At 56.7% G+C, this 24,569-nt stretch overlaps 1 protein-coding gene across 1 annotated transcript in view; it reads right to left on the reverse strand.

Annotated features, from left to right (window-relative positions):
* PREX1 (phosphatidylinositol-3,4,5-trisphosphate dependent Rac exchange factor 1) overlaps positions 1–24,569 on the reverse strand; it is a 165,814-nt gene that overhangs the window by 22,302 nt on the left and 118,943 nt on the right. The window contains exons 11-22 of the mRNA XM_037164642.2: positions 24,397–24,497; positions 23,077–23,180; positions 22,807–22,856; positions 20,595–20,670; positions 13,059–13,131; positions 8,576–8,718; positions 6,891–6,983; positions 5,809–5,957; positions 4,068–4,153; positions 2,596–2,732; positions 1,816–1,936; positions 101–288 (exon numbers count right to left, since the gene is read on the reverse strand). Coding sequence (XP_037020537.2) covers positions 101–288; positions 1,816–1,936; positions 2,596–2,732; positions 4,068–4,153; positions 5,809–5,957; positions 6,891–6,983; positions 8,576–8,718; positions 13,059–13,131; positions 20,595–20,670; positions 22,807–22,856; positions 23,077–23,180; positions 24,397–24,497 — 1,321 coding nt within the window. The remainder of the gene's footprint in view (positions 1–100; positions 289–1,815; positions 1,937–2,595; positions 2,733–4,067; positions 4,154–5,808; positions 5,958–6,890; positions 6,984–8,575; positions 8,719–13,058; positions 13,132–20,594; positions 20,671–22,806; positions 22,857–23,076; positions 23,181–24,396; positions 24,498–24,569) is intronic.

The following is a 24,569-nucleotide window of genomic DNA, read 5'->3' on the forward strand; positions in this document are numbered from 1 at the left end:
CCATGTGGTGGGACAGAAACTAGAATTCTAGGCTAACTCTGAGAATATGGGAATCAGGCTGCTCCACCCCCACCCAGGGCAGGGAAACGCCCAGCAAGACCTTGGCAGTGAGGCCGAAGCAGCCGCGGGGCTCCACAATCTTCTCCAGCACGTGACACTTGACGCCAGCTGTGCTGGAGTACTCATACACCACGCCATGCTCCAGGTGCACAGTGTCCACGGTCAGGCTGACCACAGGGCTGTCTTCATGCAGGCTCAGCTGGGGACCCAGGGACAGCAAGGGGAAGGCTGAAAGCCAAAAGGATAGGCAACCCTGAGCCGGGGGCTCCACCCAACAGCCAGCCAGCCCGCCCACTGGCCCAGCACCGCGGACAGCTCCCGCTACCCAGAGGAAACCGAAGTCTGTGTGACAGCCCTGTTCAGTTCTGCTAGCCAGCTATCGTTCACCCCTCGTCCTGGACTGTCTCTCTAGAAATCAGCGCTTGTGCCCTATTTCGTCTATGTGGCTCAGAAGTGGGGACCTGTGCCCTTCACCCACATCATTCCCCAGAGGCACAGGCCTGGCCTATCAGCATACTCGATTTCCTGTATTCACAATGACTGGTTCAGAAATGAGCATGTGACCCAAGCTGAGCCAATAAGAATCAACTCTGGGATTTTGCTGGATCTACAAAGAAGGAGACATTCTCTTTTCAACTGGATTCCAAGCTGCCAGAACCACCAAACGGAGAAAACAGCATGTGAAAGGAAACCCAACACAGAGGGAGCAGAGCTGAAATCTGGAGAGAAGGAGACTCCTCAGGAGACTCTATTAGAGTACTAGATCAAGCCAGACCTGAAGCTTGTATGACTCTACTCAGACTTTTTAGTTTTCTGAGTCAGTGCTTTTAGGTAACCCAGATTCAGACCCAATTCACATGGACCCAGAGAGGCTAAGTGACTCCGCAGAAGCCATCCAGTTAGGAAGTGACATATTTAGGACATAAAAAAAGGCAATGCAAGATATATATTAATAATACATGCAGTGAAGAAAAACAGAATAAGGAGACACTGGGACAGAAGGGCACTCAGGGATGGCCTCTCTGAGGTGGTGACATTTGAGAAGGGAGGTGAGCAAGATAAATTCTCTAAAGGAGAGCATTCTGAGCAGAGGGCACTGCAAGTGCAAAGGTCCTGGGGCAGGAGTACACTTGGGTGCTGGGGTGGATGAAGCAGAAAGGGCAAATGGAAAGTGAAGAGATGCCAGAAAGATGCCCACAGCTTCATCCCTGGACTCTGTAAGGATGCTCTTACAAGGCAAGAGGAAATTGCAGTTGCTGATGGAATTCAGGTTCTAATCAGATGACTTTGCAACAGGTTGACCCCAGCTGACCCAGGGGAACCCGATGTAATCACAAGGGTCCTTAAATGGGGAACAAGAGGCAGAATTAGGGAGACAGCAAGGTGCGAAGGACTCCGGCCGACGCTGCTGGCTCTGCAGACGAAGGAAGAGGGCCGTGAGCCAAGGAGCACAGGCAGCTTCTAGAAGCCGGAGCAGGCGCACGAATGGGCCGCAGAAAGGAGCGCAGGCCTGCTGCCACCTGGACCCCAGCCCAGGGAGACTGGTTTCGGACTTCCGACCTGCGGGACTGTGACAGGACACGTTGTGCTGTTGAAACCACCAGGTTTGCGGGGCTTCGTTACAGCAGCCACGGGAAACTGCTACAGAACTGATGACAACCAGACGGATGGGGAGGGACCAGGGAAGAGTGTAGACACCGAAGAGGACCCAGGCCCCGCTGGAGTCTCGGTCACACTGCCCGCCTGTCCCGTTACCTGAGTCAGACCGGTCTTCCTCCGGGGCCCCCTCGCCACCGGGGTCCTCGCCGGGGGCCTCCTGGCTGGCTCGGGCCTCCTGAGCGTCCTCATGGGTGTGGTAGACCCACTGGTACAGGCCCTGTGAGGGGAGCAGAGTAAGAGGGGCCACAACGCTGGGCACCAGGAACGAAGGGATGGGGCAAAGGTACACACAGTTCCCTGCCTCCAAAACTCAGGTTTTCAGCCTGCTGGTGACACCACCTTAGGGGAGGCCCCCAAGACTTCACTTGGGAACCTTCCTGCGGGACCTCCCGTCACACTCAGCCCTCACCCTCTACAGTCTAAACTCCACACAGAAGCTGGGGAGAAGGAGCCTTTGACAATGAAAGTCTCCCCTGGGGCCCCAGGGCCTAGAAACACGTCAGGCACGTGGCTGGTGCTTGATGAACACTAGATGAACCGATAAATGAGTATCACCTTCCACAGAACCCCAGCCCCAACCCGAGTATAACATCGACTTCTACCCCCAACGTATCTATCTGCCCAATGTGCCTCTGTAGTGCTGCATCCATTTCGCAGCTGTGAAAACCGAGGCCATGAGGTTTCACAGCCCAGCTCCTCCAGTTTAGGGAGGCTGCAGGGGCACAGGACGCAAGCTCAGCTCAGTCCCACCAGGTGGGCAGCCCCACCTGACCCAAAAAGGCATGATGCCTCAGGCTTTTTCCAGAGAAAGGAGGGTGGTCCTCAGCACCCGCCCCCCCCCAAGAACAGAGCTCCCCTGGCTGCTAGGTGGCTTACCAGGGCCTCTTCTCGGCGGTTCCGGAATGCCTGGAAGTGCTCCAGGACTTCTGGGGCACCGTCGTTCATCACATTGTTGCCACTGACCTTCAAGATACACTGGCCAGCACAGAGCCCTGCGGCCGCGGCCTCTGAGCCTAAGGGAGATGGGAGTGCTGCAGGCTGAAGGCCAGGCAAAGAGGGCCTGAGCCGCAGGCGAGGAGGGTATCCAGACGCACGCTGTCCCCCACCCACACACTCCGCCTCCAGCCCTCCCACCCTGGAGCCCCTCTCCGGCCCGCTCCAGTAGGCAGGGCAGGGGCTAGCATTCACACTGTGCAGACAAAGACACTCAGTCTCAGAGAAGCGGCAGCTAGCCCACAGCCACCCAGCTTGGGTTCCACCCCTGGCTCTGCCACTAACCAACCGTGTGACCTTTGGTTAAGGTCCTTAACCTCTCTGGGCCTTAGTTTCTTTGTCTGTAAAATGAAGATACTAATAATGTCCACCCATAGGATCTGTGAGAGACTCGAGTTAAGGCATTCAGCCCCATCCAGCTCTTAGCACGTGCTCGAGAGATACCAGCTGTTTTCGCCTGGTTTGCCTATAAACACCTACTCTTCTCCGGAGATGCTGTAAGGCAAGGCTCCTCACCTCAGCACTGCTGACATTCTGGGCTGTCCTGTGCACCACAGGGCGTTGGCAGCATCCCTGCTCCCTACCCATGAGATGCTCCCCCCACCCCACGCCGCTGTGGCAATTAAACGTGTGCCCAGACTTTGCCAGCTGTCTCCAGGAAGGTGAAACTGCCCCCAGCTAGGAGCCCCTGCTTTAAAAATATATAAAATAGAAATGCACTTTAAAATAGTAACAAATTCTCAGATTTCTATCCTGATATGCATTTTCTTAATAAATATGAAAAAAGACAAATACCACTACAAAAGTGGACAATTAATGTTTAAACTTTAAAACTGGGGCCTACAGATGCACAAAGGGTTGGGAACGCAGGATCTCAGACTGGTCTGGTTTGCCTCCAAGGTGGAGTAAACCCTTAAACAGCATAAGAGAAGGCAGCACAGGAAGCAGAGGCCTCAAACTTTGAGCCCATGAACTGGCTGTTGCCACAGAGGTGTGGCCAAAATTCCTATACGGTTTCTCTTCAAAAATGAAATCTGGCAAGAGTGGGCCCACAATGCTGCCTGGCAACAGGAGCTTGAGCTGAGGAAGACAGCCCCTTTTAGAGTGAATGTGTATTTCCACCTTGTCACAGTCCCCACCATTCCCTATTGTCTTCCTCTCAGTTACAATTTGTAACTGCCTCACCCTTGTACACATTTGCATTTGCAGGTCTTGGCTTTAAGCAAATAAAGTAAGTGGTAATGGAGCACAGTGAGGTGCAGGCCTGGTGGCAATGGTTTGGGTGGCTCTGGATTCCCGTCACCCACGCAGACCCATTTCCCAGAGCGCCCTGCTATCTGCCAGGCTCCACTCACCTCGCCCCACAGCGTAGACGTACGGCGGGGCAGCTCCACGGATCTGGAAGCACAAAGACTCTGGGTGGTCGGGGACTTTGATGATCCTGCACCAGGCAGAAGCAGCCATAAGGAAAAGCCGCATCACCCCCAACAGCCCAAGGGACCACCCTGGGGAGCCTCTGCCTCCCAGACTTTGGGGAAATCCAGCCTAAGAATAATAGCAGGGCCAGGCTTACCAGCCCCCAAATATACAGAGAAACCTCAGGTAGCCTAAGCAAAGCCCACGCCACCGGGATTGCAGGGCAGTCAGAACCACCGGCCTGCCCACGAAGCTGAAGTCCACGCACAGAATCCCACATCACCGTCCACCTTCTCCACCACCCTACTGGTGGGAGGAGGCCTCTTGGTGGCCAGTCCAGCACCTCAGCCAGTGAACATGTTACTCAACAATCATGGACAGAAGAGTGAGAAGTGACCTACACATCTTGGTGCCGAGTCTAGAAAAATGCCCACACGTGTCCCTTGGAGAACACGGTTCGAAAGCCCAGGTCTCGGCCATTCTGTGGGTGGAACACCAGAGCTGAACAAGTGGCACCTGCCCCGGACCGTGCAGTGCGGGCCATTAATCCGGGGGCTTCAGTACAGCTGTCTGCTTCCCATAAGGGTGTGTCCCCTACAATGGCCTTCAGGATCATCCTTCCTGTCCCCCCACCAGATAAAGCCATCTTGGGAGCCTGTTCCCAAACCCCAGGTGTCTCCTAGAACTTAAGACAGGCACATTCCACCTTGGTGATTTCTGCCACTTCCACATGCCAACCAACCCATCAATCATTTTCCCTAAATTGACTTGCCTCTTTACTGAAATAATCTTATTTAAAACTTTCCATCACTCATGTCAACAGAAAACTGCAAAGCGTTTGCCTTAAATAGAAGGGAGAGGTGGAAACCAAATGCACAATTTCTAAAATAGACAATGTTTCTCCCTGTACCTATATCTGGTATTCAACCACTTCTCGCCACCCCTGCAGCCACGCAGGCCAGTCCAGCAGCCTCCTCGCCACACCCCTGCTGCCGCCTCTGCCCCCCACGATCCAGTCTTCACTAGCAGCCAGAGGCAATCTGCAGAACCCACATCGGACCCTTCTCCACTCAGAACCTTCACTGGGCTCCAGGGTCCTGCTGTGGGCACAGCGTCCTGCGGGACCAGGCCCTGCTTGTCTGGCTGCTCTCACCAGACCACTCTTGCTCACTCCGCTCCAGCCCACCAGCTTCCTCACTACTCCTCACACACACCCGGCCACGGTTCCATCTGGACCTTTGCACTGGCTATTTCCTCTACCTGGAGCCCTCTTCCCCCACAAACCCCCCCCACGCCCCTCCCTACCTCCTTCAGGTCTCGGTGGCTCCAACCACCATCTCTCCACAGAGCCCATCTTCTTTCCCAGCTCCCCATGCTGGTCCCCACTTCCTGCCAGTTCAGTGTGCCCCTTGCTTCCCCATTTTTGTTTCAGCGTCTGTCTCCTGCTCTAACCTCCAACCCGACTGAGATCTAGGGAACATACAAACGCATCCATCCAGGGCCTGGAACACCACTGAACACTCCGTGGGCCCTCGATAACCACCTGCTGAAGGTAGCAGCCTCGCAGCAAATGCCTGCCGAATGAGCCCCACCCACTGGGCACCAGGAGAGCCCAGGCCCTGCCTCCACCAAGGGGAAGGTCGGTGGGAGGTGGGACGCTTGGCCCCTGGGGACACTCACTCTTTGGCCTTGGTGGCCACCAGGAGGCGCAGCGGGCGGCGGGAGCAGAAAGACTGGTTGAGGATGGACTCCACCTCTGTGAGGGGCCGCAGGAACACCAGATCCTCGTTGATGGAGTAGATCTTCCTCCCCACCTGCAGGCCAGCCATCTTGGCGGAGGAGACACGCAGCCAGGTTACCAGTCTCCTCCCCTCCTCGCCAAGGAGCCTTGAGCACATTCAAGCAGCACAGCACCGGCCCCCCGGGACCAAGCATGACCAGAGGGACCCCCAGGGCAACCCGATCCCCTGTGCAGCAAGCGGTCCCTCCCCTCTGCAGGCTGGTGAGACCCTGTGCTGGCCAACGAACTATGGAGAGTCGCCTGCTGCAGGCGGTTAGAGGAGAGGCCACCCTGGCCTGCCCCTGCTTCCTGCCCGGCCTGGCCCGTTAGGACAGGAGGTGCCAGACTAAGGCAGCCACCTCATGACCGTGAGGGCGTGGCCAGCGAAGTGGAAGAGACGTTGACCCTGAACGAAGACCTGCAACCACCTCCTTCGAACCACTTAGATCGTTAGACAAACAGAGCCCTCTGGCTCCAGCCTCGGAGGGTGAGCATGTGGCCACTGCAGCTGAAAGCCTTCGCAGCCACTGCGGAGAGGCACGTGGGTGCCTGGACAATGCTCCTCCGCACCCGGGGGGGGGGGGGCCGCTGAGAGGATGCATGGCCTGCCACACGCTCACTCTCCTTCCTCCACCAGACCTTCGTCCATGACAGAGCAGCAAACTTGTCTCCTACAGGCCATCAAACCAGTAGTTTTTCCTCATCACAGCTGATTCAGAAACTTTTTATTGCACCTCTCCCGGGGACCAGCAGAGGGGGCCAGTGGCACACACACTGGGCAGATAGCCCTGAGCAGAGGGGCCCTGTCCCAGCTCCCCCAAGAATGTAGACAAGTCAGCCCTAGACTCAGTTTCCCCACACAGGCAACAAGCAAAGAGGGGCAGCCCAGGAACTGCTGCCTGCCTCGAGAAACATGGAGAGACACCCCTCTCTCCGACCCACACTCAGCCCCTGCCAGGGCAGCTGCTCCGAGAGGCCTCACCTCGGCCAGCGAGCCCCTCTGGACCGACTTCACCACCACAGCCTTGTTCCTCTCCTCAATGTCAAAGCCGTAGTCTTCCTCCTGGGGCAGGATCTGTGGGGCAGGAGAGAGGCAGTGAGATGGGAGGGGTGGGGGGCTGCACGGAGGCGGGGGGCCAGCCCTGCCTTGGCCCACACAGGACAGACACCCTGCTGGCTCCTCAGGCCCCACATCTGGATGTGGTGTGGGTGCAGGGCAGGGGGGCGGGAGTGGCAGGAGAGAATAAAACAGCACCCAGTACACAATACCAGTCTGTGAAGACACACCACCCAGTCCCCGCCTCGGCCTGGCGCTGATCACACGGTTGTTTACTTCTCATCCATCGCCTGGCTCCCCTTCCCCTCCCACCCTGAGGACAGGCCCCCCGGGTATTCACCACCATCTCTCTGTCTGCTGGCGAGCTGTAGGTGCTCAATAAAAGTGTACTGGCTTAATGAATAAACTAGATCCAGGTGTCTAGTCACCAAGAACTCGGGGACAAGAAGCGGGCAGCCCCTGCAGAGTGGCAGGCTGGCTGGGGACACAAGAAAATGCATTTATCCGGTCCACAAATATCTGCTGAGCTCCTTGCTGCCTATTACACGGCTCAGGCACTTTACTGGGCGCTGGAAACAGTACTGCACTAGGCAGACGGTCTCTGCCCTGATGCATCTGTCTAGTGAGAGAGACAGACAACAAACAAATATAGAATGTGACACAGGGAGTGTATGAAGTTTGAGTTAAAATAAAGCACTTAAAGGGGCAGAACATGGTGTGGCGGGGGCAGAAGAGGTGATGTGTGAGCCAAGACCTGAATGAAGTGAGGAACAGGACTTTCTAAAGACTGAAGGCAGTGCCCCAGGCAGAGGGCAGAGCATGAGCAAAGGCCCTGAGGCAGGCCCCGAGGGACCTGCTGGGGGATGAGAACACAGATCAGACAAGCTGGGATGGACTGAGGAAAGGGCAAAGACAGCAGATGAGGCTGGAAAGGGAGGAAGAGTCTCCCAGACCACAGGAGACTGGGTTTTACCCTAAGTGTGGTGGGAAGGATGGGCGGGCTGCAGAGCGGGAGAAGCAGGAAACGCAAGGACAGCAGCCCCCAGCAGTGCTGCAGGAGAGCTGTCCGTGGGGCCGTCTTTGTGGATTTAGACTGGGGCCCCCGCTCTGGCTGCGGCAGGAGACCCGAGCTCTCGGGCTGTCCTGACCGTCCACCGCGGGCCAGGCACTGAGATGGAGGCTGCTGTCAGAACAGGACCTGGTGGCCAGGCTGCTCAACTATCTGGACAGGCTGGTAAATGTGCCACTTTAACTACAAGGCTATTTAAAGCAACTGGACGGACAGGGTGGCAGCCCAGAAGGCCTAAGGGCCCGGCCTACAGAATGAGTCATCTCGGGAAGCCATCCTCTCTGCACAACGCCAGGCTGGGAGGGGGGTGGGCGAGGGGTGACAGAACGGACAAGAGAGGCAGCCCGGCCAGCTCTAACTTCTTTGAGAAGGCTCTCTTGGCCAGTGAAGTGATGGCCCCTTGGCAGCACTGCCAGCCACCACCTAGGATCACCCATGCTCTGGGGCGCTCCAAGCTGAGCCCCCATCTGAAGGTGTCCCAGCCGCCAGGCCTGCAGGCGGGTCTGGGGAGGAGGATGCTACAGCTCAGCTCTGCTCCTACCAGCAGGCGCTTGGCCAGAATGTTCTCCACCAGCTTGAAATCGTTGCGAAGCTGTTTGTTCTTGCTGCTGGTCCCCTCCATCTCCTCGTCTGCGTGGAAGCGGAAGTACTGCGACTCATCCTTGAACTCGCTCTTCTCCAGCACTGCAAACCCACAGACACACAAGCACGGGGTCAAGTTCACAGGGGGAGGGCTCAGCAACACCTGCCAAATGGCAGCCGCCGGCTGGAACCAGCCCCTGGACAAGTTTGGTTTGGCCGACGCCACGCTGTATTAGACAGAATCAGGTGCCAACACTAACATATTAGGGTATTGTACCCAAATGACTGGCTTTCTGACTTCTCTCGAAAACCCCGAACTCGCCCCACCTGCTATAAAGACATACTTCAAAGCCACAGGGACAAAGCCAGGGTGGAACGCCAGCAGAAACAGACAAGGAACCAGTGGAAGAGAAGAGAAATCACTTAAGAGGACCGTGTATTCATGAGAACTTAGTGCCTGACGGATGATGGTCACACGGAAGATTCCAGATGGTGCAGAGAACCCATGTAGGGGAAAACAATAAAACTGGACCCCCACCTCACACCACAGACAACCAACTCCTGGTGGATTTGAGACCTAAATGTGAACAGGAAAACTAAAGCTCACCAGACAAGATGCAGGAGAATATCTATGTCCTGGAGAGGAAAAGGAGTTCAAGTACAAGACACACACCCCCCAAAAAAAGCACTATAACTTCCATGTGATACAAAAGGCATGGGCAGACAGTGAATTAAAAAAAAACTAATATCTAAAACCAACAAAGAATACCTATCTAGAATATGTAAGGAACTCCAATAAACCCACCAGAGAAGGTTGGGAAACTCATAAATAAATGGGCAAAGGGTCTGAATGGGCAATGAACAGATGGGCGACCCCTAACGGACAGCAAGTATGTGGCAAGGAGCTGGACTTCACGGATGACCGGGAGACCACAAGGAGACACTGAGGACCAGAGACGGCCAGCTCTCCCCCTCTGTTTATAAAGAAAGTTTTCTTGGGACACAGCCGCACCCGTTTATTCACGTGTCGTCTGGGGCCGCTTGTGGAGCCACCGTGACGGAGCTGAATCACTGCAGGAGACCACACGGCCCAACACTCAACATATTTATTATCTGGGCCTTTAGATAAAAAGTTTTCTTCCTTTTCTTTAAAACTTTTTTCCCATTTATTTTATTTTATTTTTTTAGAGAGAAGGGAAGGGAGGGAGAGAGAGAAAGAAACATCAGTGGGTTGCCCTTTGCACGCACCCTGACAGGGGACTGAACCCACGACCCAGACATGGGCCCTCACTGGGAAATGAACTGGCGACCTTTTGCTTTGTGAGAGGACACCCAACCAACTGAGCCACACCAGCCAGGGCTGGAGAAAAAGTTTTCTGACCTCTGTTCTAAGACCAACCAGGTAAAGGAATAAAAATACCCAGTAACAACCAGTACGAAACCTGGTCCCTATGGACTACAATGTAACCAGGCACCTACTAGAGCCAGGCTCACCATGGACACAGGCTCGGGACCACTTACTCCTCAGATGAGGATGTGCTGCGCCCCTTTGACACAAGGGGGGACTCGGGCTGGAGAAGCTACGTAAACTGAGCGAGGTCGCACAGCGCCTCCTTTTCACTGCGCTGCCCAGCCTGGCCTGTTGGACAGAGGCCGGACCAGTTACAGGAGGAGGGGCGGTCAGGGCTCAGGCTGGGAGAGGTGGCTGTAGGAAGTGGGGGGCCTGAGAGGAGGAAGACCAGCTGCCTGCACTTCACAAAATGTCCCTGGCACCCCCGCAGACAGACGCTGTCTGCTGCCTTGGTGACTAAAGAGAGGCAGCAGGCGGCGCTCCATCCATTCCTCCTCCTTTCCTGGGACGGCTGGCTATTTGTGAGTGTCCCTCTCCGGCCACCCCGCTTACCTCTTGCGAGAGCAGACACACAAATTACGGCTCTCCCCAGAGCTGGGGAGCCAGGCCCCAGGGGGCCGGCTGGCTCCACCTCCACCGTAAACATGTGGGAAGAAGCCGAAGGATGTTGTGCTGAAATGTCTGGGGGACAGCTGGCGTCCCCGCGTCCAGCCACTCAGCGAGGTGAGGTCCTGCCATGGCCATCTCCCTGTCGAGGCTGCGGGCCAGGCTTTGCGAGATGGGCACAGACCTGGGTGCAGATCCCTGCTCAGCACCTTCCCAACTTCACGCCCTTGTAGCCTCACTGAGCCTCAGTTTCCTCTTCTACGGGGAGAGTAAGGGCACCAGCTCGGCTGTGAGAATCAAGCGGCCGTGAGGCTCAAGTGGTGAGCCTCAGTTTCCCTGTGTGTGCCTAAAGTGAGAGAGCCGGACCACCAGTTTCTCAGGTGCCTCCCAGAGGACACCTCAGGGCCCATGAGCTCAGGTCAGAAGCCTCGAGGCGCCACGAAAGCCCCACCCCATCCTCCACTCTGCCCCCTAACCTGCATTTTGCAGCGGCCACAAACCTAGGATTTGGCCCTTTCCAATTTTAGCCTGTTTTTGAGTTCGTGGCAGGCAATAGGGGAGCAGCGGCCGCGCCCTGCAATTTCTCTCCCTGGGGGGCCCTCAGAGTGTTGGTACTGCCAGGGAGTCACCCCCCCACTAAACATCCTCAGCCAGCAGCCTTCCCGGAACAGCGGCTGGGTGGACCCCTAATTACTCTCACCCACAAATGAGAGGTTCTGCCCGGCCGACTGGCAGGAGGGACTGAGCTCTCAGAGGCCCCACAGGGAGCAGAGCAGCTTCTGGGAATGAGGGACCTGGGTGAGCCGGGGCCAATGAACGGGAATGATGAGGCTGCCCTGGCTGAGGCCAACCTGCCTGGCTCAGCTCAGGGGTGAGTCCAACCCCAGGGCCACAGGCCTGCTGAGCTCGGAGGGGAGAGGGCAGCGAGGCCCGCAGCAGAAAGATGGGGAAACTGAGGCCTGGAGAGCAGCCTGAGCTTATAGAGAGAAGCAGGCCTGTGGAGGGACCAGGCAGGGGAGGGGCCAGGTGGCCTTCCCTGTGACCAGCACGCCTCTCGCCCTGCTGAAGGGACAGTGAACCCAGCGGCTGAGAACATGTCCTCACTTCGCTGTTCTCATTGTCACACACATGCACACACTCAGAAACACTCAACACACAAAGCTGTGAGCTTCTGAGGGGGGACGGTCACCTGCCTTGCTCACTGCTGTCCCCAGAGCCTGCACAGTGCCCACACGCAGGAAACACCCCCTCAGCAAGTGAACAGAAGAGCAGCGTGGAATCCGCCTGACCAGGGGAGCACTGCCCCACGAAGAAAAGCGAGTCTGACCCAGGCGCCGAGTGGGGAAGGAGAGGAGCCCCTTCAGCCGGGTGGTCGAGTGGTCAGATGGTCAGGGAGGCAGGAATTGAGCAGGAACTCGGAACCAGGGAGGGGTGAAGCAGGCAGGGAAGGGCAGCCCAGGCGAGGGCCATGCAAGTCCCCGGGACCTGAGAGTTTGCTGGAACCAGGAGACGGGCTTTTGGAGGGGTTAAAGTCGACCTGTCCTTCCCAAAGGGCAGGAGACGGGGTTCCCCCAGGGCCAGCAAGGGAAGGCCCGGAGCCTGGGGGTTGAGTGTGTGGCTAGGGAAGCCGGCCTGCTGGGGTTCACATCCTGACTACTCGCCATGTGACCCTGAGCAAGTTTCTTAACTGCCTGGGCTTCTACTTTCTCCTTTACAAACGGGGACGATGTTAATACCGACATCAAAGATCCTTACAGGGAGTAAGCCAACACAGGGAGAGGGCTTAGAGGGAGGCCAGGCTCACAGCGCCCTGACTTCTGTTCTCACGTAAAGTGCTATCTATCGATGGAACCATTTTCTCCCTCCTTCTCCCCAGCTTCCCGTCCCAGGACCATCTCAGGACTGTCCACCTCACTACCCCTCTCACATGCTCCCCCTCCCCAGGGAAGAGTGACTCATCTGAAGGGTGGGGCTGGGAACCGTGGCTTGAATGTCCCAGGAACAGCCCTGCCTTCCTCTCACGCTCGTGGCCAGTCTGTCCTCTCCTCCCCACAGAGCCTGTGGGCCAGGCCTGGGCCTTGCTGCCCATCCCAGAAGGCCACAGCCCTGGGCGGCCAGGAGGAAGAGCACAGGCAGGCCATGGATTTGGCCTTGAATCCAGTCTGTTTTTTCAGCCAAGGTTTACCAGCCACCTTGGCCCCACTGGACACGAGAAGTGATCTCTTAATCAGTGCAGAACAGCGGGGGAGGAAGGGAGGATTCGAGAGTCACCCCAAACCATGCCCCTGCCCCGGTCTACAGGCCTGCAGACCCAGCGTCTAGCCTGGGCTCACCCATGGGCACACTGGGCAGCCTCCAGCCCACCATATACTTCCTCTGGGCCTCAGTTTGCCCTCCCTGTGACACGCACCAGGGACCAGAGGCCACGCCGGCCCTTCTGTTCCAGGACAGATGGAGGCTGCGGGGAGGGGAAGGGGTGGATTACCGTGGTGCATGAAGCCGTTGTTACACAGGCCCACGCCAAGGGCCACTGCCTCCTCCCGCGTCTGGCAATCGCCCTGGAACGGAACAGAATGGAGGACATTAGGTGGACTGGCACTGGAGGGGCTGTGTGGGGCTGGAGGAAAGCCCACCTCCCCCCCCACCCCCCAGCACGGAAGCTCCAGAAGGGCAGGGACTTGTGTCTCTTTACTGAGGTTTCCCTAAAACGTGTCTGGGGTTGTTACTAACAAATCCCAGACAAGAATATTATTTTATTATACTTGTAGTGAGTACATTGAACAGTGTATGATAAACACCACAAGAGAGAAATGGAGATTTAAGTAGCAAACACAGTTGGTTGGTTGCCTGGAAACCACCCTTTCCCAATCCTGTAGCACTGAACCCTCACTGCTGTGGAAGGCAACGCATCAATCCAGACAACCACAAGCCCAGCCTCCCCTGCAGCAAAAGGTGGTCAAGGAGACGGAAGCAGAAATCACTGGTAGGGAACTCCAGTAAAACCCCCTTTGTTCCTGGCCCTTCCTTTCTCTTCTCCTGCCTGGAACAAAGAGGTGATGGCTGGAGCTCCTGCAGTCACCTGAGACCACAGTGCAACCTCAAGAGGTAAAGAGCAAGCAAAGAGCAGCTCAGCTCCATGAGGCTATATTCCCTGCCGCCTCCCAAGGGCCCAGCATATAGTAGGTGCTCAATAAGCATGTGTTGCTAAACTGAAGGCCTTGTCAGCAGGAACCAAATCATGCAGAAGCTTGCAGTCAAACCAATGAGCTCCAACTAAGTTCAGACAGCCTCTCATTTAAATAATTCCCAGAGCGAGGTCCAAGAAGCCCTCGCCAGACACAGCCAGGCCAGAGGCCTCAACTATGCCAGACCCCTTGGGTACCAGAAGGGTCAGGGAGGGAATTTCCCAGCTACAGAAGTGAAGGCCAGGGTGGCAGGACTCAGTCTGCCAGGACGGGGGCTCAGACACAGGGCAGATGGCCTGGAGGAGCAGCCGTCTGTAGTATTTCACTGCACTAGTTGACCTGGCTTACCAGAGGAAGCCAAATCTCTCCTGGGGGACCCCAGGCCAGTGGCTGGAGGGCTAGCGGGCTCAGAGCCAAGCCAGGGGAGGCCGCCATCTAGGACAGGCCACACCTAGAGTAGCTGCCCCCAGCCGGGAGGGACCAACGGGGAAGGCACAGCCGGGCCCTGGTGTCCAGCAGGCCCAGCTCCGATGTCTGGGAGGCCCAGGCAGCTGCCTGGAGTGCACCAGGCACTCCGCCTGGGATCCCATCCCTGCTCCCCTGCTCCCCTGCTCCCCTGCTCCCCTGCTCCCCTGCTCCCCTGCTCCCCTGCTCCCCAAAGGGCCCTGTGGTAACTCACAGGGAAGCTACTAAAGTTCAAACGGCCTCAGGATCCTCAGGTTAACAGTGAAAGATGTTGACCCTGGAAGCACCCATCACCTAAAAAGTGAACCCCCACCCTACCTCCCATCAACTGTGGGGAGACCACAGGCCACCGAGTCACCATCTTCTCCCCTCCCGGAGGCAGGCGCAGACACACAGCACACCACGCTGCCCCATTCTGTCCCCCACTTGCCCACTCGCCCCCGGTGCTGGAAGGTCCAGCCATACACACCTCCTTGCCACTCCTTCTGCACACAACACGTGACCCCACCTCAGGGCCCTGGCTTTTCAGGTCTCGGTGCCCACGTCACCTCCTCAGAGTGGGCCCTTCCCTAATCCCCCTAAAGTAGAGCCCACCCTCGCCACCACACATCCTCTCCACAAACACTCATGCAGTCACGCTCTCTCGTCCCCTCCGAGGCCGACTACACCTGGCCTGTCACAACCAGCAATGAACTCGTCCCTCCAGGGCTCGGCTCTCGGGGAGAACCAGCCCATGCTCCCTGCCCCTGGGTCCCTCCTAATAAAAGAGCTGGTTTAAGGTCCATCTCCCACCAGAATGCCAGTTCCATGGGCGGTGACAGCACCTGCCACGTCCACCCCACCACTCCCCACCTTAAAGCACAGCCTATAGCATTCAGGGAGGCACAAAAAAAAGTCCAATGAATGAATTATTGGATGAAGGAAAGGAAAATCCAATTTGGAAACAGCCTGAACTCTCCTCCATCTGCCTCCATTTCCGGGTCTCTAGAATGGGGACAATCACCAAGCCCACCCTCAGAGACCCTTGTGAGGGCTCAACGACATGCTCCCCCCGAGGCTCCTGGCCCAGGGCATGTGGGGAGCAGCGGGTGCATGACAGTTATTCTCGCTCAGCCGTCTCTCAGGAGGGAGAACAACTACTCAGGGACGAAGGGAGGAGAGGCAGTGCAGGGCTGGAGAGGGGACGCAAAGGGGGCACCTACCAAGGGCCTCCGTGGGCCCCTGCCCGGGACCTTCTGAAACCCGTGCCAATGCCTGAGGGGACCTCCCACAACCGGCCTGATGCCAGGCACTGCACAGTCTCACTCGGCCTTCATGGCTGCCTGGAAGCAATCCCTCTTATTAACCCCTCATGATAAATGAAGAAACTGAGGCGCAGACAGGTGTGGCGCCTGCCCAAGGTCACCCTGTGAGAATGGAAGCCTTCCAGAGCCGGACCCCAGCCCCCTCCATGGTACGGGTAGGGAAACTGAGGTTCTGAGCGGTCAGTCACCCAGGGCTGCAGCCAGGGCTCTGTCCTGCCTGTTCATCCTGTTTCCTCCACCGTTGCCTCAAGTCACCAGCCTGGCCCCTCGCCTGCGCCCACCCTGACCCCCAGCCCCCCATACTGAACGCCCTGCCACTGTCAGCACCCACCATCTGGCTGATGGCGGGGGCCCATGTGTCGGGCGCGTTTCAGCTGAGCCAGCACAGGAGCCGGGGGATTTGTGCCATTCTGCACCTGGCTCCCGGCCTGTCCCTGCTGGCTCCCCCGCATCTGACGGCCACAGCCGGGGGTGTCCTGGAGCCCAGGCAGCACAGACCAGAAGCCACTGAGCAGAGGGGGGGAAGGAAATAAACTCTGGAGCCTGATTCCCTGGATTCAAAACCCAGAGTGGCCTGCTGCTGTGGGTCAGGATGACCAAGGCCTCCTAACAGCTCCTCGAATACCTATTGTCTTATTGGAATACCCCACGTGTGTGTGCTCTGAGGCAGGTTACATAAGCCCAGCCTCAGTTTCCTCATCAGTAAAATGGGAAGAACTTCAACTCAGGTTGTTTTCGGGTTCGGTGAGGTAACACATGGATACAAAGCACAGTCAAAGGGCTAATACCCACCTTATCCTCAGAGTTAAAAGTCCTCTGATTTGTCCAAGCAGTGGGTAGAAGCCCTCCCCCAGCCTCAGAGGGTGAATTCTGAGAGATTCTAAGCCTCTCTAGCAATACCTGGTTCTGTCCCTCAGCTAGTGGTTTAGGGATACATGTGGGACCCAGATGGCCCATGAGACGACTGGGGTAAGTGGAAGTTTCCTCACTAAACAAAATGAAAAAGCTCTCCCCCACTGCCCCTGCTGCCTGCCTTGGTCTCTAGGTCTGTATAAATGTGATGGCTGGAGCTGTGGCAGCCATCCTATGACTATGAAGCAACCGGCAATAGATGGCGGAACAGAAAAATGGAAGGAGTCTGGGTGTAAATGGCACTGCTAAGCTCTGCAACCGTGAACCGTAGATGCCTAGTTACCTGAGAAAGAAAATGTGTTACTGCATCAGTGAGTTTTCCTATGATGTGCAGCAAAAGCATCTCTAGCTAATCAGTGGGTTTCAATCAATAGTTTCTTTCAAGGAGCAGAATGACCTAGGAGTCAGCAATGAAGATGCATTCAAAGCAAAAGAATCCTCTGTATGTTTTCCTGACTTTCCTGCTAAGGTAAAGGCGGGCAGACTTGCTGTAAACAGCCCGCAAGGTCATGTCTATACCAGCCTCTCCCCACAGAGAGACCCCCGACACACACCCTCCGCCCCCTTTTCCTCACCCAGAACCAGATGCCAGCCAACTTTTGATCAGCCTCTTGGAAGCCATCCTCCTGCATCAGCTCTAATTAGCTTCCCTGTGTCCCCAGCCCAGGCCAAGCCAGGAGAGGTCTGCTGACGTGGACAGACACATGTCACGGTCAGCGGCATCCTTACTTCACCATCCCCCCCTACTTGCAACAGGATGCTTGGTGGGGGTAGGGGTGGGGGAGAGCACCATTCTCAGGACCGAGTGACCGTGACTCAGGCAGAGCCTCTCTGACAGCGCTGCCCACGAGCAGCGCCCACTATGCCCAGCAGCGATCACCAAGGAGAAGCCAACCCTGGCAGCTGCTGGTTTCCCTCCTTGCTGGAGTGCTCCAGATACAGCCCTGAGCTCTCCCACTCAGCCAGGACCTTAGAGTCATTTCAGACTCCTATCTGTCACCTCCTATACCCCATCCACCTGTCAGCAAGCTCTGTTAGATCTACCTTCAAAAACTCCAGGGTCTGACCACTTCTCCCGCCTTCCCCACGGCCACCCAGTTCTCAGGCCCATGCTCCTGCCTGGAGTTCTGAAGTCCCCTCCTCCCTGGTCCCCCCGCCAGCCTCGTCGCCCACAGCCTGTGCTCCACATAGTCAGAGAGACATTACCTGACCAGAGTGGGCCGCCGTCCCCCTTGTGCTCAGAGCCCTGCAGTGGTCAGAGCCCTCGATGGCCTGCTAGGCCCCGTGTAACTGGCTGCCCCGCCTTCCTGGCTGTCCCAACACCGCTCCCTCTCGCTCACGTCACTCCTGCTGCACAGCCTCCTCCTCGCTGCTCTCGGACACACCGAGCTCACCCACTGCTGAGCCTCCAAGTTGCTGTCCCCATAGAGAAGGGTCCATCCAGACATGCCCCTGGCTGGCTCCCGCCCTGCCTCAGGTCTCTGCTCAAATGTGCCTGCTCAACAAGCCTATTGAATACCTATTGACCACCCCGTGAAAACCGCACCATCCCACCCATCTGAAGGGTAAACTCCCCCACCAACTCCCACACACTCTGCCGCCACCCCCACCCCGGCACCTCGCACCAGCAAACATATTCTATATTTCACTGCTTCTTCTTGTTTATGAAATGCCTCCCCCGCCCTTCACCAGAATGTAAGGCAGCAGCTTTGTTGAGTTGGCTGCTGCATCCCCAGAACCCGAGGCAGCTCCTCTTGTCAATTTTCTCTCCGCCCTCCTCTAACCGTCCATTGCGAATACCACCCAAGAGCTGACAAGGGACAACAGCACATCCACGACAGAGGTGTCACCTGAGTGCCACGTGCACCCTGTCTGCCCCTCCCCCCCACCCACCGGAAAGTCCATGGGCACCCAAAGGCAGCGCCTTCCCACGCCCATGGCCCCAGCGTCTCCTCCTGTCTCTCTGATGCTGTAAACAGCACTCTCGGCGCATCCGCAGCAATGCACCCAGGGCCTTCCCCGCTCCCCACACAGGCCTCAGATCCACGACTTCCCGCCAGCTCTGAGAGCCACCCCACCCCCAGCCCATGCCCGGGATCCACCATTTAGGACAAAATCCACATTGGGCTTTACAGCCAACGGGCAGCCGTGGGCACCGAGGGAACTCGGGAAACACGAGGCCATGGAAAGCTCTCAGGTGTGAGAAGCACCACGTCAGACAGCCCTGACCCAGGCCACGTCTGGGCTTCAACCAAAGAGCCTAAGCCACGAAAGAAGACCCAGGTGCCGCCCCTCACCTGCCGCACATTCGGAACCCAGGATTCTGTGCACCCCCATCCCAGCTGCCAGCAGCTGCCTTCCTGTCTTCCGGCACCTGCACCCCGGATCCCCGCCTCCCCCGACCCAGTGTCTTCAGCCTTCCTTACTGCCTCTGATTTCGACCCACGGTGAGTCCTTTCAGGAGATGAGACACTATAACAGCTACATTCCCTCTCCGCCAGACGGCCTTCAAGGCACATCACATGATTCACCCATTGAATCCTCAAAATACGCTAAATGAAAAGGGATGGTTTCTCAGCTTCATTTTACCAGTGTGGAAACTGAGGCACAGAGAGGTTAAGGAGCTTGTCCGAGATCACTCAGTGAGGAAGGGTAGAGCTGGGACTTGAATGCAGGTCTGCCTGACTGTGAGTAAAGCACGTGCCCTGGGCTGGTTTCATGGGATCCTGGGGGCAGTGTGGCACGATGGTTAGATGTTCCGTGCATCCCAGCCGTGCACACCTGGGTTTACAGCCAGGGTCACTGCAGGACCTCCCAGACCTCAGGGTCCCACGTCCCGGCAAACAGATCAAATGGCACCCACATCCTACACTATGTATGTTTGTTGGGCTTGTAAAATATCGGAAAGGGTTTTTCCGAACTTTCTTTTGAAGGTAGTTGATGCCAAGAAACAATTACTTTACAGATTTGCTATGATTTCTAGGCAATCACCGGGAATTTGTGCAACATGAGAAAAGCCAGCCAGCAAACTGTTTTTGAAACGCACGAGGCTTTCACCAACATTAAATGGAGGTTGACACAAAGCTGTAAACGTTTAAACATTTATCTACTTTGATTCTGCAGTTGTCTTGTCTTTGGAGCCAATATGTTCTTTTTACAGATGACAAGTGCACATTCCCACCGGCTCCCCGAAAAGTCTGCGGAATTGAGGCACCTGCGGGTAACACACACCAGGCCGAGTCCCAGCGTTGCTGCTGCCAGGTTGTGCCCCCCAGGTCAGGCGCTCGGTCTCCCCAGCCGTAAGTGGGTTGGAGGACTCAGAGAGATAGAACCCGAAGCCCAGCCAGGGCCTGGCCCAGAGTACGTGCCCCCTGAACAGGAGCCATGAAGGGCAAGAGGCAGGTAGGCAGGAGTGTCTGCAGCACCTGATGGAACACACCTCTGGGAAGTTGCGGCAAAACCGACGCACAGATTTTCCATGCCTTGCCCACCGGGAACTTCTGTGAACGGAGTAACTCAGCAAGTTCCACATGTGACCAACTTGTCCCCATTTGCCCAGGACCGTCTCAATTTTACAACTGAACGCCTTAAGGGGGCAGCAACCCAAGGGTCTGTTAACTGGTGAATTGATAAATCAAATGTGGTCTATCTGTACCATGGAATATTATTCCACCTTAAAGAGGGAGGAAATTCTGGCACATGTTACAACATGGATGAACCTTGAGACATTATGCTGAGGGAAATAAGCCAGCCACCGAGACAAATGCTGTGTGGTTCCACCCATCTGGGGTGCCTGGAACAGCCAGAGTCAGAGAGAGAAGGTAGAGGGGGGCTGCCAGGGGCTGGGGGAGGGAGGAGTGGGAGTTGGTGTTTACTGGGTGCAGAGTTTCAGTTTTGCAAGAGGTAAAGAGCTCTGGAGAGGGATCGTGGTGACGGCTGAAGAACCTTGTGAATGTACCTAAAACCACTGAACTGTACACTTAAAAGGGTTAAGATGGTGAGTATTACATGTATTTTACCACAAGTAGAAGACAATTAAAAGTGAAAGAAGAAAAAGACCTCAAAGGACCCCACCCCGTTAGGTCCTCAGTCCCGGGCAGAGCCAGGCGGCTGGCCCCCCGGGTTCGGGGTAGCGGTGGGGGAGGGAGCTCTCACCTGAGCCAGCAGCCAGTCCACCAGCTTGCTCCCAGGCAGCACCGACTTGTACGTCTTCAGGTGGTAATCGCGGTCTCTGCCGAGAGGAGGAGGCGCACGGTGAGCAGCTGGGGAGACTGCAGGTGGGAGCAGCCCGGGCTTTCCTGCTTCTACTGCCCTGATCCAAGAGATCCCAGGCTCTCTGGACCCGGTGGAGGTGGGGGGTACGTATAGGCGGACGGCCTGGGGACAGCACCGGGCAGGTGTCTTGACCTGAATTCCACACCTCACTCAGCACGACCTGGGGCAAGTCTGTCCCAACCCAGAAGCCCCTTCTCACCTACAGAGAGGGAGGGGGCAGGAGGCGATGGCTCTAAGGACCCTCTTTCCAGCCCAGGGGTTCTCAAGCAGGGGCAACTGTGCCCCCCAAGGGACACCTGGCTGTGTCTCAAGACAGTTTTGGTCATTACGACCTGACGGGAGGTGGACGTGTCACTGGCACCTAGCAGGTAGAGACCAGGGACGCCGCTAAACATCCCAAATGCCCAGAAGAGCTCTCAGAGAAAGAACCATCTAGCCCGCAACGTCAACAGCACCACAGAAAACCGACTTGCTCTGAGCAGTGCAAACAACCCTCAGTTTTTTTCTTGTTTTGTTTCACTGTTGACATTCGCGCAGGCAGAGGTAACAAACTCTTCCAACGTGGAAGCGCCTCTTCTGGGGCTTGTTTGGGGAATCGGGCCTGGGCAGAGGGCAGGGGCCTGGGACGTGCCTGGCTCTTTTGGAAGTAAGTGCTCCAGCCTGAGTGGCCTCTAACCTCTTGCTGAGTCCTGGTACAAAGGCTTCTGCGGAACCAAAACCATAACACTGTCTCAGCCTCTCAAGCCACCAAAAGTGAGTGTCTGCGGCCAGCCCATGTTGAGGCTGATACGGTCCAGATGGGGAGTTTTTCTGGGGTCTTTAGGAGCTGGAATGTCCAGCAGGCAGGGTCACGGAGGGGCCCTCCTGGGATTTGCAGAAGGACAGCAGGGGAGGGGCTGAGGAGGCAGAGGTAGGTCTGGAGACAAAAGTGGTTCCTGGGGCCTGACCTCCCACAACGAGGCCAAAGGCCAGCAAGGCCAAAGGCCGACAGAGGCCAGCAAATGCCAGGAAAGGCCCTTCCTCTCTGCCCTTCTGAGAGGTGATAAGGGCTGTCAGGACAAAGAGACAGAGGACTCTGCACCTGGTTTAGAACCGGGTCAACCTGTCTTTTAATCCACAACCATAAGCTTCCTGGGAAAGAGAACAACCAGTCACTGGCATTTCCACAGCACTCACCAGGCGCCAGGCACCATTCACATTGAATCCTCACGACAGCCCAAGAGGCGTGAGCTAGTCTTATGCCCATTTCACAGATGCAGACAGAGAGGCCAAAGAGAGTCATTACCTTTCAGCAGTTACTCAACAGACACTCACTGCTACTTTGCTCTAGGCCTTCGCGCTCCAACATGAGGCCATTTTTCAATCAGTGCATATTAAATCAAACTCAAAGTCACATTCCTCAGTCTCAAGGGTTTGAGAGCCACATGGACTGGAAGCTACCAGGCTGGACGGCACAGACACAGAGCACTTCCGCCAGTGTGGACAGTTGTACTGGACAGCGCCGCTCCAGCCCAGGGCTGGGACACAAGTGTGTGGGACCCAGCAATGAGCAAGTTCCCTGCCCCTGGTGAGTTTACAATTCAATGGGGAGAAGGCAGGACACAGATAAAGAAATAAGGCTATGTCGACTGACATACTGACAGCAGTCATGCTGACAAGTTCAAGGAGGAAACCAAAGGGAAGTAAGGACGACAGCGTGTACCCGATGGTGATACTTTAGAAAGGTGGTCAGGGAAGGCCCCCCGAGACATCTGAAGGAAGTTAGGAGGCAAATATGCACACATGTAAGGGAAGAGCATTTCCAGCAGAGGAAATAGCAAGTGCAAAGGCCCTGAGGTGGATCCTATTAGTGTCTCCATTCCACCAAGAGGTTCAGTGACTCTGTCCGACGTCACACAGCTGGTGACTAGCAGGCTGAGGTTCCAACCCACCACCACGCTGCAGTGTTTCCCAAAAAACCTCACTTAGCCCCAGTAACGAGCCTACAGAGGAGGTGTGACTGTTAGCCCCATGTTGAAGGGAGGCTGGTGGCCTAAGGCCAAGGCACTGAGGAAAGGCAGAGTGACACTGAAGCCAGGAGAGAGTGACTTACTTGATCACGGGAGTGTAGAGGCTGTGAAGGCGGCAGTAAAGCCTCACACCCTGAAAGAGAAAAGCGGGGAGTCCGGGATCAGGCCACGGCCTTCGGGGGCTCCGCATCCAGGCTGCTGGGAGAGGTGGCTCCCAGGAAAGAACAGGTGGGTGGGGGAGAGGAAGGGGGAGACGGGAGGGCCCGTGGAGAAGAAGAAGCCACCGGGGCCCAAACCTGCTGTGTGGTGACGGAGGGGTCAGGGTGACGGGGTTGGAGTGATGGAGCCCCTACCTTGGACATGATGTCCTCCAGCTCACTCCGGGCCTTGTAGGTGCCATCGTCATAGCGGAAGCGGTACATCACCTGCTCGTTCTTGAACTGGTGCTTGTCCGAGACTAGAGGGACCCAGGGGGTGGTGAAGTAAAGCAGGCCCCCTCCGCCCCACCGGACCCACGTCCACCATCACCACCCTCCCCTCGGCCAAACTCTGTGCCCAACAAAATCTCACTGACTCCGCTGCCCACACTGCATGTCAGGCCCTGCTGAGACTGCAACTTGGGCCTGGTGCACCTGCAGGGCTCCCCTGGAGAGGTCCGGGAACGCCCCTAACCCAGCCTGCGCTGGGACCATCGGCCAGCATCCCCTTGCAGCTGGAGCACCAAAGCAGTGCGGGGCCGGCGTGCTGGGTCCGAGGCCGCCCTGTCAGGACTCACGGGACCACCTCCGCACCACGGCCCCAAGCCACCCCTGGTGCTCCTCTCCTCCTCTCCTTCCCCGCTTGGATCCACCAGCAAGGCCTGCAGGCTCGTCCTTCACAGCATGTGGAGTCTGACTCTACACTCCCACCTGCTCCAAGCCACCTGCCTGGAATATCACAGCTGCCTCCTCACTGGGCGCCCTGACGCCACCCTTGGCACAACGGCTCCCACTCGGAACAGCGGCCCAGAGGGTACCATCAAAGTCTGAGTCCAGACAGGTCTTTCCTCTCCTCGAAACTCAGCAGTGGCTTAACATGTCACTCAGAGTCAAGCCAAAGACCCTACAATCCTCTGTAAGACCCTGCACCACATCCCCTGAATATTCCCCCTGGGCCCTATGCCCTCTGACCCCATCAAATACTCCCCCACCCACTCCACAGCAGCCATCCTGGCCTCCTTGTGTTCCCCAAACAAACTGCTGATCCTCCTGTCCCGGGGACTTCGCACTGGCTGTTCCCTCTGCCGGGAACCCCAAAGCCCACCTGGCCCCTCCCTGGAAGCTTGGCCCATGAGAACAAGAGTTTTCATCTGTCCTGTTCACTGCTGCATGGGCAGCGCCTGGCCCAACACAGCCACTAAAGAAACTTAAAACAAACAGGTCTTGCCTTTTCTGAAAAGCAGATAGGAAATTCTCCCTCTCTGACCCCATCTTTTCAACACGTCCCCACACTGTGGGTACAAAAGGGAGGGAGCAGTGTCGCAAGGGCATCTACTTCCCCGGGGCCCACTGCGCCCAGGGGCCAGGGCCGCTGCACCAAAGCACAGAAACAGCCTCTGAGTTAGTGGGAACAGCACCGCTGGAGTCTGGACCATTCACACCCCGGGCCCACATGGGCTGGGCCCAGGCGCTCACCATGGTGGATGATCCCATTCTCCAACAGGGCTTGGCCCAGGTTGACTCCTTCTTCGGTCTTGCTGATTTCGCCGATTTCCAGGAGCCAGGCAACAAACTCACTGCCGGGAACATCACACACAGTTGAGAGGACCTCCCCAGACCTGGGACGCCCGGAGGCCAGCACTGAGCTG

Source organism: Artibeus jamaicensis, unplaced genomic scaffold (genome assembly GCF_021234435.1).
Source record: "Artibeus jamaicensis isolate MK-2021 breed Jamaican fruit bat unplaced genomic scaffold, CSHL_Jam_final contig_685, whole genome shotgun sequence".
NCBI lineage: Eukaryota > Metazoa > Chordata > Mammalia > Chiroptera > Phyllostomidae > Artibeus > Artibeus jamaicensis.